General features: G+C 43.5%; 2 protein-coding genes across 2 annotated transcripts in view; both read left to right on the forward strand.

Moving 5' to 3' along the window:
- NLRP9 (NLR family pyrin domain containing 9) overlaps positions 1 to 7,052 on the forward strand; it is a 34,737-nt gene extending 27,685 nt beyond the window's left edge. Inside the window, 5 exon segments of the mRNA XM_025849106.2 lie at positions 779 to 949; positions 3,721 to 3,891; positions 5,171 to 5,341; positions 5,793 to 5,963; positions 6,920 to 7,052. Coding sequence (XP_025704891.2) covers positions 779 to 949; positions 3,721 to 3,891; positions 5,171 to 5,341; positions 5,793 to 5,963; positions 6,920 to 7,052 — 817 coding nt within the window.
- A 3,888-nt stretch (positions 7,053 to 10,940) lies between these two features.
- On the forward strand, positions 10,941 to 11,849 carry LOC112806435 (vomeronasal type-1 receptor 4-like). Its single transcript, XM_025848721.1, has one exon. The coding sequence runs from the start codon at positions 10,941 to 10,943 to the stop codon at positions 11,847 to 11,849; it is 909 nt and encodes a 302-aa protein (XP_025704506.1).
- Positions 11,850 to 20,308: the final 8,459 nt, after the last annotated feature.

The following is a 20,308-nucleotide window of genomic DNA, read 5'->3' on the forward strand; positions in this document are numbered from 1 at the left end:
GGGAAGCATAGACATTTTAACAATGTTTATTCTTCCAATCCATGAGCATGGAATGTTTTTCCAACTTTGTGTCTTCCCCCATTTCTTTTATAAGTGTTCTGTAGTTTCTAAATATAGATCCTTTACCTCTTTGGTCAGGTTTATTCCTAGGTATCTTATGGTTTTTTGGTGCTATTGTAAATTGAATTGATTCCAGATTTTTTATTTTTAAGTCATCTCTACACCCAGTGTGGGGCTTGGACTCACAACCCTGAGATCAAGAGTCACACTCTCCACCAACTAGCCAGCCAGGAGCCCCTATGAGATATTCGCTTAAACTGCATTAAGGCTCAGACCAGGGTTTTACAGCCGCAGAACTATTGACAAACAATCAGATAATCAGGCTTTTTGAGCTTCAGATCATTCTTTGCTGTTGGGGGCTGTCCACAACAATGTAGGATGTTGAGTAGCATCTCTGGTCTCCCTCTACTAGATGCCAATAGCACCCCTCTCCCTATTGTGACAAACAACAATATCTCCAGACACTGACAAATGTCCCCTTGAGGTGAAAAATCTTTCCCTGTTGGAAACCACTGGCTCAGATTTTTCCCCTAGCTTTGGTGGAAAGCAATAAGGGATTAATAAATAAAGTCATGTAATTACACTTGTGCTTTTAAAATCTGGAATGTAGATGGCGGATCTGCTGGTGTGAGACTAGAGGCTGGGATGTGGTTCATGGCCAATTTTGCATGAGCAACTCGAAGCCTGTGGTCATGCCCCACATATGTCTCACGTGCAGATTGGGAATGTGTGACGTCACAACAGAAGCTTGTGACGACATTGCCTCTGTCCTTGTCTGCAATAAGAAGCTGAAGCTTCTCTCCCTGGTAGAAAACCCCCTGAGGAACGAAGGCATGCTGATACTGTGTGATGCCCTGAAGAACCCAGATTGTGTGCTGGAGACACTGTTGTAAGTCTGTCTGGGCAAGTGGGCTCTGGGGAGACTGTGAAAGTGTGCACATGCACCCCTTGATAGTCAAGGTGACCAAATGCTCACTGAGGGAGCCTGTAGAACACAGACTCTGTAGTCAGACCTGACTCTCCCTGCCTTTGTTGCCCTGTCAGAAAAATAGCCAACTCAAACACCTCCTGTATAGAGGTGCCATGAGGTTGAGTTCAGGAGTGCGAGACCTGCCCTTAGGTGCATCTCGTCTACTTGAGAGCCCAGTAAATCCTGGTTATCGTGAAGGACCCATGCCTTTGATATACTGGGTGCTGGAGACTATTGAGACAAGGCATTCATCTAATTCCTTTTAGGAACAGGGTTCATACGTTCTAGGTTATTACTGGGATTCTCCAGAGCTGCCATTTCTCTCCTGCTGCAAACATACAGAGTGAACTGCATCCTCTGCTTCAGGCGGTTGACTAGGGCAGCGGTAGAGTGGATTCTATGTTTGCCCAGTGAGGCCACATGGGCAACTTCGTGTTAAATCAGGCAGACTGCTCTTGTGCCTTAAAGATTTTATTTATTTATTTATTTGAGAGAGAGAATGAGAGAGAGAGAGAGCATGAGAGGGGGAGGGTCAGAGGGAGAAGCAAACTCTCCGCTGAGCAGGGAGCCCGACGTGGGACTCGATCCCTGGACTCCAGGATCATGACCCGAGCCGAAGGCAGTCGCTTTACCACCTGAGCCACCCAGGCGCCCTGCTCTTGTGCCTTAAAGTGGGGATAGGTGCAAGAATACCAAATCCGTGGGCATGCATGAGTAGTCCAGACACACAACTTTGTTGTGTGCATGTATGTGTGCATATAGACATATGCATCGCACACATGCACACACAGTGGCATCTAAGACAGTAGAGGGAAGGAGTACTATCACTGAGATGACATTCTAGACCGTATAAGAAAAATCAACAGTAAAATATGTTCCCAGAACATTAAACATCGAAACCAAACTATGAAAGAAAGAAAGAAAGAAAAGCTTTGATCTGTGAAGATTAGAATGAAAAATCTTCAAGGGTATGAAAGAAATGACACATTGGAAGGTGGAAAGATTTGGCTATTAAATAACTGACTGGTATTACACAATGAATAGAATTAACATGTACTCAATGACTGGTAATTAAAATGCGCTGTATTTTTCTAAAGAGTTCTTCAAGATATATCACTTAATGAGGTTTTTTGTTTATTTGTTTTTGCACTTGAATCTTTTATTCCTTAAAAATACGTGGAATTTAAGAAACAAAGTAAACAAACAAAGAAGGAAAAAAAGAGACAAAAAACCAGACTCTAAATACAGAGAACACACTGGGGGTTGCCAGAGGGGAGGTGGGTGGCAGGATGGGTGACATCATGAAATAGGTGATGGGGATCAAGAGCACACTAACCATGATGAGCACTGAGTAATGGATGGAATTGTTGAATCACTATATTGTACTTCAATAAAAAAATTTTTTAAATGGAAGACTACTGAACGTGCAGGAATGTCACTAGTAATTTTAAAAGCAAAAATGTTCAACAAAATGATATCCTTTACAACAAATGCACAAAATTTTGAAATATATTTCACTTGGCCAGGATTCTGCAAAATGGACAAGTTTACACTATGATGCGAAGTATTAATTTGTTGAGTTTTTTTCAAAGTTAGCAAATAAGTCAAAGCGAAATGAAAAATCCTAAAAGTAAGCCTCAGGACTTCAAAAAAATTTTTTTGGGTGCAAGGCAATAATTCAGTATAACTTAAATTGGCAAAAACTGTAAAGAATACAAGTGGAGATATTCAGGGAGTGCATAGAGTAGTGAAGCCACTGGATCTGATATTATGCAACCATTAAAGTATTAGTGAATTTTCAAAATGCTGGAAAATGGTTATTTCATTGAAAAAAGTATGAATGATGTGTCCATTTTCTGATCTCAAAACGAGAAGACCAGAAGGAAAACCCATCACAGGTGAGCTGTGTTTGCTTATCAGGAACTTATGCTTTTTTCCCGCCGGAGGTCACGCTCAGGGGCCCCCTGAAGCCCAGGTAAGCAGCTGGAGTGAGAGGGGCTGGGTGGGGGTGCTGGTGAGTTAGGAAGCACCTGCCTCTCCCACAGGAGAGTTTCTGCTCCTTTCCACCATGTGACCATCTGCCGTGGAATTCCAGGTAGCTGGCTTGCCTGTGGGAGGTAGAAGTGTGGAATTCCATGTGAAATCTCTTGGTTCTCAAATGTTGACTGCTAATTTTTTTTAAAAGATGTTCAACATAAGGTCACCTAAATTCATTACATCCAGGGGTCACGTTCAGCTGTGAGCTACCAGGTTGTGACTTGTATCTTATGCCTTCCACTATTTTCCAACTTTCCAACAGTGGTTATACAAGAACTCAGAACCACAAAACTAATTTTTCAATAACATTTTAAAAGAAAAATCATGTTAAGTAGGACGTCATCCAGCACATTCCACCAAATAATAAGTATGCTATGTCATGGAGAAGGGATGACTTTGGCTAATGTTACCCAGCTGATGGCGATCTGACTTGGAACTGGAATCTGAGAACTGGAATTTGAGAAGCCCTATTCCATATTCCACATTTTTGCTTCTGTGTTTCTGCAGCTGCTACATGTTCTAATCCTCTTACTTTTCTCAGATGACAATGGAATATGAGGAATGACTTGCAAATTTTGATGTGGCTTCATGAAAATATTACCAGAAGAGCTTGAGTGGGTTGACCAGTTGAGTGTGTGTGTATGTCTTTACAGGCTGATGTGCTGTTGCCTCACCTCTGTGGCCTGTGACTACATCTCCCAAGTCCTTCTGTGCAACAAATTCCTGTCCCTTCTTGATCTGGGGTCAAATTTCCTGGAAGATAATGGAGTGGCACCTCTTTGTGAGGCACTGAAGCATCCAAACTGCAATATTGAGCAGTTGTGGTATATCTGGCTATGATTTACGTGAATGACAGAGTTCCTTTTTTTGGATATCAGCATCCTGGGAAGGAAATGGGAAGGGGTAAAATCATGGGGTCTGCTGAAAGAAAGCAAGGCTGAACGTTGACCCTGCCTGATACTTGTGGGAGTGTCCAGTGGCACTGACATGTGTGAGCTTGACCAAAGAGCTTGACAGGACTTGGTAGGACATGCTACTCTGGAGTAGGGTCTCTGGCCCCCAGAAGACCAGAAATGGAGTCCCAAGTGCCCTGGCTAGCTGGGTGAATTGTGAGGTGCCTCACCTCTCCTCCAGTGTGACATGAAGATAATTATGTTTCCCACATCAAAGAATCGAGGTGACCAGAGGGAATAACATATGTAAAGTACTATTACCAATGGCTTGCCCAAAACAAGCGCTCAGTAAATGATGGCAGAAGGCATATAGCATAGATATCATTCACGGCTTCTCCTGGGCACTGTAAATAAGATGAATTGGTAAATGAAATGCTCCAGTATCTCTGTTTCCATGGATGTCAATTTTATGGAGTGTCACACGCCCACACTCATACACACACGAGTGTGGGTTGCAAGTATATGTGTGTATATCATGGTTTCTTGATCTTAGCACTAATGACATTTTGGCTTTGATCATTCTTTGTTGTGGGGAGCCGCTGTCCTGTGCTTTGTAGGGTGTTTAACACCATCTCTGGCTCGTAACCACTAGATGTCAATAGTACCCTCTCTCCCAGTGTGGCAAACCAAAATTACAGGCATTATTTGATGTCCCCTGGGGCGGGGAGGAGCGACAAAAATCATTCCTGTTTGAGACTCACAGAGACGCATACACACATATATGTATATGTCAGACTCATGAAAATATGTACACATATGTTAGCAGGTGGTAAGTACTGTGGAGAGCTCAGAGGTAGGGCACAGACTAGGGACATAAGACTATATAAAATATTCAGGGAGGTCCTCACCAAAGGTGACATTTGTATAGAGATTTGGAGGAGGTGAAGGGGTAACCCCACTGATATTTGGGCAGGAATGTTGCAATCAGTGAGAACGGGAGCCGAGGCCCCCAGGGGAGCAGAGACAGGCAGCAGAATTGCAGTCCAGCATGTTGGGCAGGAAGATGGAGGCCGTGAAGTCATGGAACCATCACCATCACCATCTCAGAAGTACTTGGGTACTTCTTCCTTCATATGAATAAATGAAAACAAGCCAAGCTCTGCGAGGTGGGACCTCATGATTGTGTCTGTCGGTGTGTATTTCCCCCCAGGTTGGTGGATTGTTGCCTCACTTCTCTCTGTTGTAAGGACCTCTCTGCCGTTCTTGTTTGCAATGAAAAGCTAAAGACCCTGAAACTAGGGAGCAATGACATCCAAGACGCAGGTGTCGAGCAGTTATGTGAAGCTCTGAAGCATCCGGACTGTAAAGTAGAGAATCTTGGGTGAGTGTCCACTGATTGCCTTTATGAGAAGGCGTACCTATTTCAAGAATAGGAAAACCTCAAGGATTGGTGGTACATAAAGGAAGCAAGTTTAAGAACAAGTGTGTCCTGAACGATGTGATAAGTAAAATGCTATCCCATGAAGCCAGGGCTTGCTCAACTTTGGCTCTATTGACATTTGGGACTGGGTGGTTCTTTGCTGTGGTGGGGAAGGGGGTCTCGTCCTGCTCATTGTACGATATGCAGCTGCATCCCTGGCTTCTCTCTATCCATGAGATGCCAGTTTTACTCCCCAGGTGTGTCAAATGTCTCTAGATATTGCCACATGTCCCCCAGGGGACACAGTGTTCTTGGTTGAAAAACACTAGACTAGACTGTAAAGTGCCCTGTGAGGCATGGGATTTGGCATCTCACAGTGGTGTGCCTTCTGGTGTGTGTTTCCCTGTTGCAGGCTGGAAATATGTCAGCTCACCAGTACCTGCTGTGAGGCCCTGGCCTCGGTTCTCACTGTCTGCAGATCACTGAAGAGCCTGGATCTGCACTGGATTAGCTTGGACCATGATGGGGTGGTTGTGCTGTGTGAGGCCCTGAACCACCCAGACTGTGCCCTGCAGCAGCTCCGGTGAGTGGATGTCCTTTCCCTCAGAGTCAAATCAGCCCATGGTAGGTTTTCCCAGTCTTGGCATGACTGACATTTGGGTCGGGAGTCCTTTGCTGTGGGGACTGTCCTGAGCATTGCGGGATGCTGAGCAGCATCCCTGGCCTCTCCCTGCATATTATTACATGCCCATAGCACCTTCCTTCAGTCATGATGATCAAAAATGGGAACTTCAAAGTTGCTAAGAGACAAGATTTCAGTTGTTCTCACCACAAAAAAGAAACTATAATAATGTGACATGATGGAGGTATTAGCTAATGCTAAGTTGGCAATCATTTGGCAATTTAGAGATGTATCAAACCAATGTGTTGTATACCTGAAACTTATCCAATGTTCTATGTCAATCATATCTCAAAAAAATAATAATAAATTAATTGAAAATTAAAACAGAAGAGCTAGAACATCCATTCCCTGAAATAAAAAAAACGAACATCTCCAGATCTTGTCAAATGTCCCCGGAGGGGCAGAATTGCCCCAGGCAAGAACCACTGCCTTACGGTAAACACCACCTCCTGCTCACATTGTCCATAGAGAAGGAACATCAGCTCAGACATGGTGGCTGGATGTATAAAGGGCTGAGCAGTTCTGACCCAGAGGCACTTTCCTGGAAGTGCAGCAGTCAGCGTTGTTCTGAAAGTCACATTTGCATGTGAAGTGTATGCATTTGACATCCGTAGAATGAATATTTGGGTGCCCTCCATACACCAGGCCCCTGGATGACATGCTGGGGAGGAACAGAGTGGATCACATCCCTATGCTCCACATTCCTCTCCTCGAGGAAAAATACGTGCTTTCTCTGCACACTCAAAACGATCTTGCCAGTCACCTCTCGGGAAGAATGGCTTAGAAGTAGGCCCTGGGATGTAGAGAGGTGAACAATCATGTGTAGAGTCAAGAAACCTTTATTTCTATTTTCCCAGCCTTTGCAAATCTCCTTTTGATGAGGAGATTCAGACGCTGCTCACTGCTGTGGAAGAGAAAAATCCCCACCTGACCATTTCCCATCTTCTCTGGGTCAACGAAGAGTACAGGATCGGGGGTGTGCTCACCTGACGGGGGAACACCTCAAAAATCTCACAAAGCCTTCTCCTTGGTCACAGTGGGCCATCCTCCTCCCAGCACAGCCTGTCCTGTAAACTGTAATTCATGGTGGTGGGGGCTGTGATTTCAGGCCTGTCCCTTTAGAGTCCTAGTGGTATGACTGTGGGTGTGCCATCTGTGCCTAAGCCCCCATCCCCACCTTTAAAATTCCCATCTTAGCTTGTGATAGAGGAATACATTAAAATGGATGAACACTTTAGAAAGCATGACTTTATTTTCTTAGTGAGTGTCTTGGGAAGCAGGAGCTTGGATTTGAAGGAACCACAATCCTTTGACGATTTTGACTCAGAAGCGATGGTAGAATGCATCTATAGATTCTAGATTTTATTGCTATCACTACATTTAGCACCCACTCAAACTTTCCATTTTTAGTTTGTTCAAATTTGCATTTGATCAGTTTCATGGTCTAATAAAAAAATACATTTCCAAATCTGTACTTACCCTTTAGAATATGCCACTCCAATAGCCTTTTAAAAAACTTCAGTATTCTCTTTTCCAAATGTTACACAGTTTAATCCAACGTTTTCTTTTTCAAATATACGTAAATACCTCATTGTCTTAATTAAACTTTGTCTGGTTTTCTGTTGCCTCTATAAGAAATTGTTCATGCCTTATTGACCCTATATAGAACTTAATTTTTGTTGAGTATTTTGAAAACTTGCAACAAACTATTTTTCAGAGAAGTTTTACATCTACCACAAAAGTGAGAGGAAGGTACAGAGATTTTCCATACACTCCCTGACCCTATATATGTCCCTGGTTGATCTAAGGAGCGGACAAATCCCAGTCACGATCCATCCCACTTGTGTTGTCTTTGTTGTTGCTGTTGTTGAAATTGGCAAGCTTACTCTAAAAATAATACGGAAATGCAAAAAATATAGAATATCCAAACCAATCTTGAAGAATAACTTATTGACAGACTTGCCATAAATAACATACATATGATTCAGGGTCATCTCATCTATCTTGTGAATTTTCTTTTTATTATTTTGCCCAATTTTCTATTTGGCTTTTGGCCCCTCTCTTGATTTTAAATAATTCTGACGCTATCCCTCTATCTGTGCTATTTTTATTTCCCCTTGAATCTTTTCTGTACATCCAGGAATACTTCTTCCTAGGGCAAACTCTGAAAATAAAGGACAGTCTGGTTGACTGATGAGGGACAAGGGAGGAGGGCTCTCTGGGTGATTTGGGAAGCACATCATGAGCTCTTGGGGAGTCACGTGGACATTAGAGATGCTCACAGGTTCTGAGGTAAGATAGACTAACTTCAAGTGGGATATCCTCCAGATGTAGAAGACGTGGGGCCCTAAGTAACAGGAATTGTGTTATTTAAGTCAAGGGAGAGACCAGTTTCCAGATCAAATGGAGATGGTCAGTATGAGCTAATCATGGTGTCAGCCTGATTCTGGAAACAGGAAATGCCCATTTGGAAATACTGTAACTGGAACCCTTGACCCAACATTCAGTTTCTTTTTTTTTTTTTGATGATTTATGGTTTTATTTATTATTATTATTATTTTTATTATGCTCAGTTAGCCAGCATATAGCACATCGTTAGTTTTTGACGTAGTGTTCAACAATTCATTAGTTGTGTATAACACCCAGTGCTCATCACAACACGTGCCCTCCTTAATACCCATCACCCAGCTACCCCATCCCCCTACCCCCGTCCCTTCTGAAACCCTCAGTTTGTTTTCCGAAGTCCATACACTGAGTTTCAATTCCACCACAGATGGCAACTTTGACTCTGAACTTAGATTCTTCCACAGGGAACATAGAAACTTCTCTCTGCCTGTTGTTTAGCAGATTTTCAGGAACTTTAAATTAATTACCAAAAATTACCATTAATTGCCAGAAGAGGCTGGTGAAGACTTGCAATGGGGATAAAATTTGCTTCTCATTAGAGACGCCCCAGATTCTCCCGGCAGACAGTGTTCCTGAGACACAGCTGACATGGTAATGTCATCTCTGTGGGGAGATGAGGTCTAGGGACCCTGTCCCTATAACTGTGGCTCATCCTGATTGACACTTCCCTGCACCGAACTCTGGAGCAAGGACCAGCCAGGTGAGTGCTTTCTTATGTTCAGTCTCACGGCAAAAACCAGGAGACAAGTAGTCTCCAACAGGAGAGGAACTCAGAACTGGGTTTGTATAGTAAGGTTGTAGAGGACAGGTACTAAACCTGCCTGCGCTCTGGCTGGGTTGGTGGCTGGGGACATGTGTTGGGGAGTGTCTCTGGGTAGGACCACAGTGGAGAGAGTCACTGTAGATCTCTGTGTCCTAGAGCCCTTGACAATGAGGGGAAAAAAGACGGGGATCTCTTAATCTGAGCCAAATTTTGGATGAGCAGAGTCGCTGACCTCCTCAACCATGTACAGAAGAGTCTGCTTATTTTCTCAGACCTAACAGATTTTAGACTTGTGTATGAATACGTGTAGAAAATTGATGTGCAGAATTCAGGTTATAACTTCAAAATGCTGACATAAATAAGGTCCACTGACACACCCATACACATACAGAGAGATATTCACAGAGAAAAACAGTCTATGGTGTAATGATATTAGGATTTAATGACCCTATTTTTTTTTTTCCTTTCTGAAATCCTACTGCAGTAGAATGCAATTGCTTCTGTATTCTTCTGGAGATTTGGGGGGTCATTTTTCTTTGTTTTGTAGTGTGTGTGTGTGTGTGTGTGAGAGAGAGAGAGAGAGAGAGAGAGAGTGTTGCTCTGTGTGTGTGTGAAGCATCAAGGAGAAAGAGAAAAAATGTGAGATGAATTATATTTAATTTTCAAGTCTCAGAAGTAGGTTGGTGGAACATACCTGATCCATTTTTCCCATTTGACATTGTAATACCAGTTACTTCATATTGTAGTGATAGGTAATCAAAACAAGGAAACAAATATTTTGTACCATAATTATGTTTCTACTGCTATTATTACTACTTCTAACACTATATGGGAACTAACTTTGTTTTGGCCACTGTGATCAACAGTTGACATGAAATTCACATTGTGTTCACTCTGAGGTCATTTTAGGGTCATGTTGCTTAATCAGAAGGCTACTGATTTTTTAGAAGGTATATCATATTCAGTCACTTTGATGAATAATATTAAGCATTCTCAAAAGCTGACTGTTGCAAATTTAATGAGTTAGATAATCATACATTTGAACATGAGTTTGCATTTTTCTACTTCATTATCTTAGGTTAATGAATTATGGTGACAGAATAATGATAAATTCGAAGAGTGGTACAGTGTGACCACCTCCTTTCACTTATTTATTTACTAAGTGCATGTTACTTAACACTTTTTGAGGATGAATCATATTTTTTCATAAGACAAGCATGGTTCTTAAGTTTATGTTAGTTTACATTCTGGTGAAGAGTCAGAACATAAAAGTAAATACAAACCACGAGGGACTCTTAACTCCAGGAAACAAACCGAGGGTTGCAGGAGGGGAGGTTGGTGGGGGGATGGGGTAACTGGGCGATGGGCATTAAGGAGGGCACGTGATGTGATGAGCACTGGGTGTTATACGCAACTGATGAATCACTGACCTCTACTTCTGAAACTAATAATACACTGCATGTTGATTAGTTGAATTTAAATAAAATAAAATTTAAAAAAGTAAGTAGAAGTACAAAGTAATAATGTGAAATTGGTGTCTGTGGCATGTTCTCCAGGTCAAGTCTCCCGTGGAATATGACTGTCTCCCTTTCCAGGAGAAGAAAAGGCTCAGAATCCCTTTATGAGGTCCTATAATTAGGAAGAGTCCTCTCGAGGCACTGACAGAGCCTGCTCTGCTCTTCACTCCAGGCCACTCTGCAGCCCTCACCATGTCTTTTCAGAACAATGCCCGAAGAACCACAGGGGAAAAGGCTCTGAAAACCATCTTGTTTTTCCAGATGGGCATTGGGGCTCTGGCCAATGTCACCCTCTTCTTCCGTAACTTCTCTCTAGTCTGGCATGGACACAAGCAGAGGCCTTCCCACATGATTCTCACCCACATGGCTGTAGCCAATCTCTTGGATTTTGTCTCTGCCGGGATTCCCTACATGAAGGCAGCTTTTGTTTTGAGGAAGCCCCTGTCCAGTCTTGGGTGTAAATTTGTATATTATATACACAGAGTGGCTCGCCACACCACCATGTGCTCCACCTGCATCCTGAGCACCTATCGGTTCCTCACACTCATCCCGGGGAGGATGGTGTGGACCATGCTCAGAGGACAAGCCCCCAAGGTCATTCATCCTTCCTGTTGCATCTGCTGGATGTTCAGTATCTTCCTGAATACCTATGTTCCCGTGAACATCACTGATGCACAGCACATGGGAAATAGTACTGACACCCAAGGGAAGTGGTTCTGCTCATCCTTGGATCCCAGTGCAAACACAGTCATCCTGTGGATTGCTGTGGATGCCATGTTTATTGGCCTCATGGTCTGGTCCAGTGGTTCCATGGTGCTGCTCCTGCACAGGCACCACCAGAGAGTGCGGTATATTCACACCCCCAACAGCTCCCACAGACACCACCTGGAGACCAGAGCTGCCCACACCGTCCTGTTGCTGGTGGCCACCTTCGTCAGCTTTTATGTGCTGAATTCCATTGTCACTTTTTATGTTGCTGCCTTTTTAGATTTCCATCTGTGGTTGATACAGACCTCTAGTATTTTGGCTTTATGTTTCCCTGCTTTTAGCCCCTTCCTGCTGATCCTTCACAACCCTGGGCCTCCTAGGTCCTGCTCTTGAGTTGTTAGAGATCAGATGTAAATGTGTGGAAGACAGCTTTGATAACCGCGATCACTCTATTCAGTGACCATTTACTTGGCACCAGTGTTTTATACAACCTCCGCGGTGATCTTAGAGGGTAAATCTGATACTGGGGCTGCCCTGGGAGATCTCAAAGTCAACTCACCAATTATGAACTTAAAACAAACATACAGAACTGTTAAGGAAACATGTCTTCCCTCTCAACAGGGCAGATGCTGAAACAAAGCTTCTTTCTTCAGGAATATTCAAAGTGTTTCTGCAAATTTTATCTCAGTGTGGGCACGGTGAACACCTGGCATACATTCGTGCACAATCTAATATTGATACAGGTAAATACCACACCGAGGGGGTGCAGAGGCTTTGTTTCACAGATGCAGGTAAGAAACCTGGTAGATGGAGAGGTGTTTTCTGCCTGACTTGATTACTGCATTTCACTCCTATTTCTCTAATATGCTGTAGTCCGACACAGAAAATCAATGCTGTCCAGTGGGTTGCTTTGCCTTTATACCTTGTGGGTTTTCTTTACATGGCTGACCCTCAGTGAAGTTCATCGATTGCATAAGTGAAGTAATATTAAGGAGGGTTTACAGCTGCCATCTATAAATTTGTTACTCGGATTTTCTAGTTTATCACTGAAGTACAGAAATTGGGGACTCAGTTTTTTTCTTTGTCCTATCTGCTTTTTTCTCTCTTTTTCCTTTTGCCTCCTTTTGGGACAGTCTGGTATTTTTAAAATTAATGGTGTTAAGGTATAACTATTTTTACTGGTTGTTGTAGTTGTTTTATTTTATTTATTTTTTATTATGTTCAATTAGCCAACATACAATATGCCATTAGTTTTTGATGTAGTGTTCAGTGATTCATTAGTTGCATATAACACCCAGTGCTCATCACAAAACATGCCCTCCTTAATACTCATCACCCAGTTACCCCATTCCCTAACCCTTTCCCTTCTGTAACCCTCAGTTTGTTTCCTGGAGTCCAGAGTCTCTCATGGTTTGTCTCCCATGATTTCTTCCCATTCAGTTTTCCCTCCCATCCCCTATGGTCCTCTGCACTATTTCTTATATTCCACATATAAGTGAAACCATATGTAATTGTCTTTCTCTGCTTGCTTATTTCACTTAGCATAATCCTATCTAGTTCCATTCATGTCGATGCAAATGGTGGGTATCCATCCTTTCTGATGGCTGAGTAATATTCCATTGTATATATGGACCACTTCTCCTTTATCCATTCGTCTGCTGAAGGGCATCTCGGCTCTTTCCACAGTTTGGCTTTTGTGGACATTGCTCGTTGTAGCTGTTTTAAAGTGGATTTCCAAGGTATTACATTCTAGTTTGAACTACTGTTGACCATTTCACAGATTATGTAAGAATTTTATAATAGTGTAATTCCATATACCTTATAATGTTTTATGATATTGTTTTTATAAATTTTTATTCTATGTATGTTATTACCCACAATTAATGCTATTATTTTTGCTGTCATGAGCCAGTTGTCTCTTAGAAAAAATAAGAAATGATAGAGTATAGATTACCCATGTATCCACATGATTGCCAATTCTGCTGATAATAATTCTTTTGTGTGTGTTTTCCTCTGGTATAATTTTCCTTCAGTATGAAGCACCTCCTTCAGGTTTTTTGAGGTACAGATTTGCTCTATGTGAGTTATTTCAGTATTTATCTAAATATATCTTTATCTCACTGTTTTTCCCATTAAATTATACAAAATGTCTATTTGAAAAAAGGTAATAAAATGCGATCAATAGGGATGCCTGGGTGGCTCAGTCGTTAAGCGTCTGCCTTCGGCTCAGGTCATGGTTCCAGGGTCCTGGGATCGAGTCCCACATTGGGCTCCCTGCTCGGGGGAAGCCTGCTTCTGCCTCTTCCACTCCCCCTGCTTGTGTTCCCTCTCTCTCTGTGTCTCTGTCTGTCAAATAAATAAATAAAATCTTTAAAAAAATGTGATCAATAACAAAGATGTATTTAACACTATCCAACCTCATTTTAAAAATTGAGAAATTCAACGCCTTTGAATTAATTTTATTTTTACAATTATTAATCTGATATCATTTCAAATATACATAATTTTATCCCTTACCCAAATACCCCAACAGTTAATACTTTACTACATTTGATGTATTAACTAATTTCTGTACATTTTATTCTGTTATCACCTTTTTTTTTCTGAACCACTTGAAAGCAATGTGGGTACACCCTGCACACTATCCTAAACTCACTGGTGTGGTTTTTCCTACAACAGAGACACTCCTGCAATAACAACATACTGTCCTTTGATTTAGAAAATCAGTGTAGACACACCAGCACTGCTCTATCCATGGGTCATGCTCAAATTTTCCAACGGATCCGAAACATCTTTTCCTTTCTGGTTGGGATTACCCACCAGGAATGTGCACTTTGTTGCTGTGTCTCTTCCTTGTTCTCCAGTCTCAAACTGTTATTGCTGACTTTCCCTTTCTTTCATATCCTCGCCCTACTTTGTTCTGTTGAATGACCCTCCCCGTGGGTCTCTCTGGGCTTCCTCAAGACCAGACTCGACTCACATTTCCTCGGTAGGAGGACCTGGGAAATGTTGCTGTTCTCTTCCCAGCGCTTCACACCAGGGCATGCACGGTGTTCACCCATCCTAACAGTGCTTATGCTCACCTTGATCGCCTGGTCAGGTTGGCATCTGCCAAATCTCTCCATCTTATGTGTACCATTTGGTCTTTGCAACTGATTTAGCGCATTATGGGGAGATGTCCTGAGATTGTCCCACTGTGCTCCTCCTCGTCACCTTACACTCACGTGCCTTAGCTATCACAGCTCCCATTGGAACAGCCAACAATAGGATGGCTCTCTAACATCAGCCCTCAACGCTAATTAGTAGGAATCTACTGAAGGAAGAGGCTTCCCTTCACCCCATGTATTTATTTAATCATTCATTCATTCTCTTTTATTCATGTCCAAAGGATTCCTAAATTCCTGTATGGTTCAATGGATTGCACTGTGATGCAATCATTATCTGTTTTCATGTTCATGTCGTCCCAGATTGGCCAGTGGAAGATCTGTATAGCTGCATGATTTAACAAAAGGAATCATTATAGGCTCATCTTGTGCTGTTCCAGACGTAGCCCTCGTATCTACCACTTCACCAAAGAATAAGATCCCTTCAATGGAGGTTGGTTGCTGGAAACCAAGACCTGCTTTTAGCTTTGTGCTTTGCTACCAGTGTGCATTTGCTTCTGGGACCTCTCAGCAAAAACTCATTATTAGGTTTCATACATGTGCACACATGCATGTGTGTAATGAACAAAGAGTTATTCACATATGAGTTATTCATATTTGAATTCCTCCCATCAGAACCAGCCCCTAGGATTCATTCTAGCTTCTCCCTGTTCTCTGCTTATAAACATTTCCTCCAACAGTGAGAAACCTGTATTACGTTCTATTTGCTCAACACTTACATGCTCGAGGATCCCACTCATAACCACAGTGCCTGAATTCTCTGCCTACTTTCCCCCACTCCTCTAGTGCCTTCATGCAATGCAGGTTTGCTTCTACTATTCCTTCCCACGGCTCCCCTACCTCCTCACCACCTGCATCCCTGGGTGTGTGGTGACTAAAACACACAACTACACAGCTGTTTTGCCCACTTCTGTCCTCACTGCCCTGCAATCTAGAGGGTTCCCATGCTACCACCAGGGTGCCTCTGCAGCTCTGCCAACTGCTTGGGAGACTGACAGGGGGAAGGACATGGCAAGAGAGGGATGAACAGGGGAAAGAGACAGAAGGAGAGAAGGAGGTGTCACCCTAATTTCTGAAGGTCTTTCTTACTGGATGCAAAATTCTAGGCTGACCCTTGGCTTCTTTCCTTTCATTTGCCCAAGATTACACAGCTGGAGTGGCAGAGCTAGCAACCAAAGATAGATGGGTCTGGTAGCTACTAATAAATGTAGAAGGAATGATGGAATTAGAATATCATTGATTGACAACCACCATAGAAAAAAATTATTTGATAGTTTTTTTTTTTTAATTCTCTGACATTTTCGTGTGGCCAGATCTAGAAGGATCCATTTTACTTGGGCCCCAAGGTAGTTTTGGTGGGAGTTCATTTCAGTCCTCACATCTGGCCACCCAAAGGCCATGACAGTTTCTGCCCTGACTTCCATCCACTCCCGTATCCCACACTTTCCAATCCATAGAATGTGCTGCCTTGAACCATCCAAGGACAGGTCTTGGGCTCAGCATTTTCATGTGGCTGTGACGGGCAGGGTCTCTCTTGGTTCCACATACAATTTTACTGGAACCAGAGGCCTTAACTCCAGATTCTTCTAGTTTTGGCACTTGAGAGAACCTTCAAGTTCAAATACCTGTCTTGGATAATAAGTCTCTGCAACTGACACCAAATCCTATCTCCGTAAGTAATCGGCTCTGTAGAAGGAAAATATGACGAGTGTAGCTCTGTGGAAAGCAAGCAAAGGGAACTAAGGGAGATGGTGGGTCTGACCACATCAAATGTTACCACAGTCAAAAGGACATCTGCAGAACCAAAATCATTGCTGTTGACCCAGATAAGCACAGGTCCACAATTATTGTGGAAATTGTTCTCGTTATAGTGACTGTAACAGATTACCCATTTGTTTGTCCTTTTTATTAAGGCATACAAATTTACCTCTGGGCTATGAGATTTTATGTTCCTAACAGTAAAGCACACAATCCATTAGGTGATTCAACATTTTATGAATCAGAGCAGAGATCCAACCACATCAACCACGGTGCCATTTTTAAACATTTCTGCTTTATTCATGCTCTCAAATAATCATTATCTTCTTTTAATGCTTGTAGTTGATGATGTTTAATTAGTTTACCTGCACAATTGGAGTGAGGAGGTTTGAAGTGGTCGACTGGGACATTCCAAAAGGCAACAAAGAAGCGATGATGTGACACTCCTATGGTGAGCTCTCCCCACTTGTTCATTCCTCTTTGAATGCATTAACTGATAAAGGTTTTCACCCCATGAATGCATCATCATAGCGATGTCTGTTAACAGGAACAGCCAACTGTTTCTAGCCAGAGTATAATTATCGTTCTTTAGGGGAAGGAAATATGAGGGAGATATAAATGAAACTAGATCTGCTCAGTGTAAATGATTGTTTAAAGTAGACAAGGTGTTCCTGAGGGGTGTGTGTGTAAGGGGAGGTTGTGATACTATTGTCTACAGTTTTGTGTGCTTGAAAATGTCCATTAAAATTCGTATTTTTTTTTAAAGTGTTTTAACTTTTAAAAAATTTTTAAGTAATCTCTACATCCAACGTGGGGCTCAAACTCATGACCCCAATATCAAGAGTTGCACATTCCTCTGACTGAGTCAGCCAGGGGTCCCTAAAATTTGTATTTTATTTTTTAAAGATTTTATTTATTATTTGTTTGAGAGAGAGTGAGAGAACGAGCATGAGCAGGGGGAGCGGCAGGGGGAGAGGGAGAAGCAGACTCCCTGCTGAGCAGGGAGCCTGATGCGGGGCTGGATCCCAGGACCCTGAGATCATGACCTGAGCCAAAGGCAGATGTTTAACTGACTGAGCCACCCAGGCATCCCTAAAATTTATATTTTTAATGAGCAAATGTTAAATAGTGCTCTTTGAAATTATAAATGTTCAAACTAATATAAAATATTGTGGGTGAAATATAGTGTTAAAGAATTAGCCCTAAAAATAGAATAAAAAAGATGAGGTCATAGTCAATAGTAAACAAAAGACAGCAAAAAGAATAATTTCTTGGTGAAAAGACTGTTGGAAACCCATGGGGAGTGTATGGTTGTCCCAGGGGTTGGGGGCACTGTGGACTTTCGGATACCAGGGTGGGTGGCGGGCACTGGAAGTCTGAATTCCTTTGTTATCACTTATTTCTCCTATATGGCTTTGCCCTTAGCAAAGTGTGTAGGCTCAGGAATGCTTCACCCCTGTGCAAATGATCCAGAATAAAGAGGGGAGTCTGGTTACACAATGAGAGGCACAGGAGGCAGGCTGAATGGGGACTTGGAAGGGAAATTATCATCTTGTTTGGAGTCATGTGGGGGTTAGGGATACCTGTATTTTGAGGTGGGAAAGATGCTTTCAAAATGGGGTATTTTCCAGACTAAAAAGACCTAGGGCCATAAACAGCAAGGAGCATGGAATTTAAAGTCATGTTAAGACCAGAGTCCTGACCCGGTGAGGATGGTCAATATTTTGGAAAGATGAAAAAGCACTGAGGAACATACCCCATTGGAAATACAGTAAAGGGAGCCCTCTAGGGAGCTTTCCTGGTGTAACTGGAAGCTGGCTCCCAGCACACAGGGGGCAGGAAGGGACCGAAGAAGGAGGCAGGCCACTCCAGGTTGGTAGATGGCAACTTCAATAAGCAAAGGGAACTTACATACGAGGCTTGTCTCGGCAACAGCAAGATGAACGGATCCCTGAATCTGCCCTGCAAACCTAAGTTTATAAAGAGGTGCCACCTGGGCTCGGGCAGGTCTTTTCATCACATCACTATCTCAAGGCTATGCCCTTGGAGCAGCCTCTGGGAGTGGGAAAGGCAAGCAAATCCACATTCCAAGGCCAGGAGAGACGATGAGGAGCCTCTGCGTGCCCAGGTGCAGCTCATGGGTAAGTGGGCGGCCACACCTTTTATTCTGAGAGAGAGCATGAGCAAGAGCAGAGGGGGAGAGGAAGAGGGAGAGGGAAAGAGAATCTTAAGCAGGCTCCCTGCAGAGTGGCGAGACTAACACAGGGGAAGGGTGGAGGGAGGGAGGGCTCCATCTCGCAACCAGGAGATCAGGACCTGAGCTGAAATCGAGTTGGAAGCTTAACTGACTGAGCCACCTAGGTACCCCAGTGGTCACATCTTCTTCTTTTCTTTTTAAAGATTTTATGTATTTACATGAGAGAGAGAGAGAGAGAGAGAGAGCGAGCACAAGCAAGAGCAGAGGGGAAGGGGCAGAGGGAGAGAGAAGCAGACCCCGCCACCGCCCGAGCAGGGAGCCCAATGCAGGGCTCCATCCCAGGAACCTGGGATCGGGTCCTGAGCCAAGACAGACACTTAACTGACTGAGCCACCCAGGTGCGTGTGCCCCCCCAACCTTTAAAAAAAGATTTTATTTATTTATTTGAGAGACAGAGCAAGAGCTAGAGAGAGAGAGAGCATGAGTGGGGGGAGTGGTCACATCTTCTTGTTCCTCAACGAGTTCTTGATGTGTTTTTCTGTGTCCCTTTAACTCCTGATTACAACTTTGGTTCTGAATATGGTTTTCCACAAGGAGTTAGAAAACTTTTTTTATGCCAGCTCTTTGGCTACCCCCACCCCAATCTTCTTGTTAATTGCCAACAACTGTCCTTAATCATCTGAAGAGAATGATGGTGATTTGCACTGGGGATTAAATTAGCTCCTCACTGGAGATGCCCCAGGCTCTCCATGCAGAGGGTCACCAAGACTACAGCTGACATGGTAAGGGCATCTCTGTGGGGAGATCGGGTCCAGGAACCCTGTCCCTGTAACTGTGGCTCGTTGTGATTGACACTTCCCTGCACAGAGCTCTGGAGCAAAGACCAGCCAGGTGAGTGGTTCCTTCTGTTCAGGGCGAAACCCAGGAGAGCAGGAACTTGGGGATGTGGTTGGGCACCAACATGGATTGGGCAGGACGCACGCCAACCCTGCCTCACGCTGAACAGCTGCATCTATGCCACAGCTGGGTGGAGGTGTGAATTAGGGAGCACAGAGTGGGGTTTCTAGAGGGGTCATAGGAGGCCTTACTGCATGAGACTCAAGTCAGATCTTTTGCCAGTAAGGAAGGTTCCATGGGATCCGTTGAGGCTACAGTAAAACCCAGCACCCTGGAGTGCCAGGGAATTTGCAGGTCATTATAATTCAAAGGACAGACCAGCATAAATTTGCTGTATTTCCTCCTGCTGTTGTTGGAGGTGATACGGAACAGTAGGAGGTGCTGTTTGCTCCCTGTGTCCAGACACTATGGCTGAAGTATCTACCAGTGGATCCGGAGACGACTCCTCACCCAGCTCAGTGTAGGGGGAAGAGAAAAGCTATAGGAGTAAAGAAACAAACAGGGATATGATGATGGAGAATGGCGGTCAGGCGTCTGTGAGCAGGTGCAGCTGGGTGGGCTGGAGCTTGAGAAGGTGTGAGACGTGAGAGGTGATGGGAGGAGGGGCTTCCAGGAGGAGAATGAACGTGGGTTGTGTGATGAAGTGAAAACACGTCTCTGGTTCTTTGTAGGGAAGTGAATTCAGCTGACTACAGGAATGAAAGGGAGCGAGGATGGGAGAGGAGCGGGAAACGCAGTTGGCTGCCTGACCGTGGATGTCCCGCCTCACGCTCCTGCCAGCGGTGAGTAGAGAAATGAGGATCTCTTCCAAAAGCCAGCTCTGGGTTGCACCAACC

This window comes from Callorhinus ursinus, unplaced genomic scaffold (assembly GCF_003265705.2).
Source record: "Callorhinus ursinus isolate GAN/ISIS: 27379988/994484 unplaced genomic scaffold, GSC_fseal_2.0 scaffold106, whole genome shotgun sequence".
Classification (NCBI taxonomy): Eukaryota; Metazoa; Chordata; class Mammalia; order Carnivora; family Otariidae; genus Callorhinus; species Callorhinus ursinus.

Bases quoted from the DNA above. Each gene is read 5' to 3' on its own strand.
- LOC112806435 (XM_025848721.1), top strand. From the start codon at position 10,941: ATGTCTTTTCAGAACAATGCCCGAAGAACCACAGGGGAAAAGGCTCTG.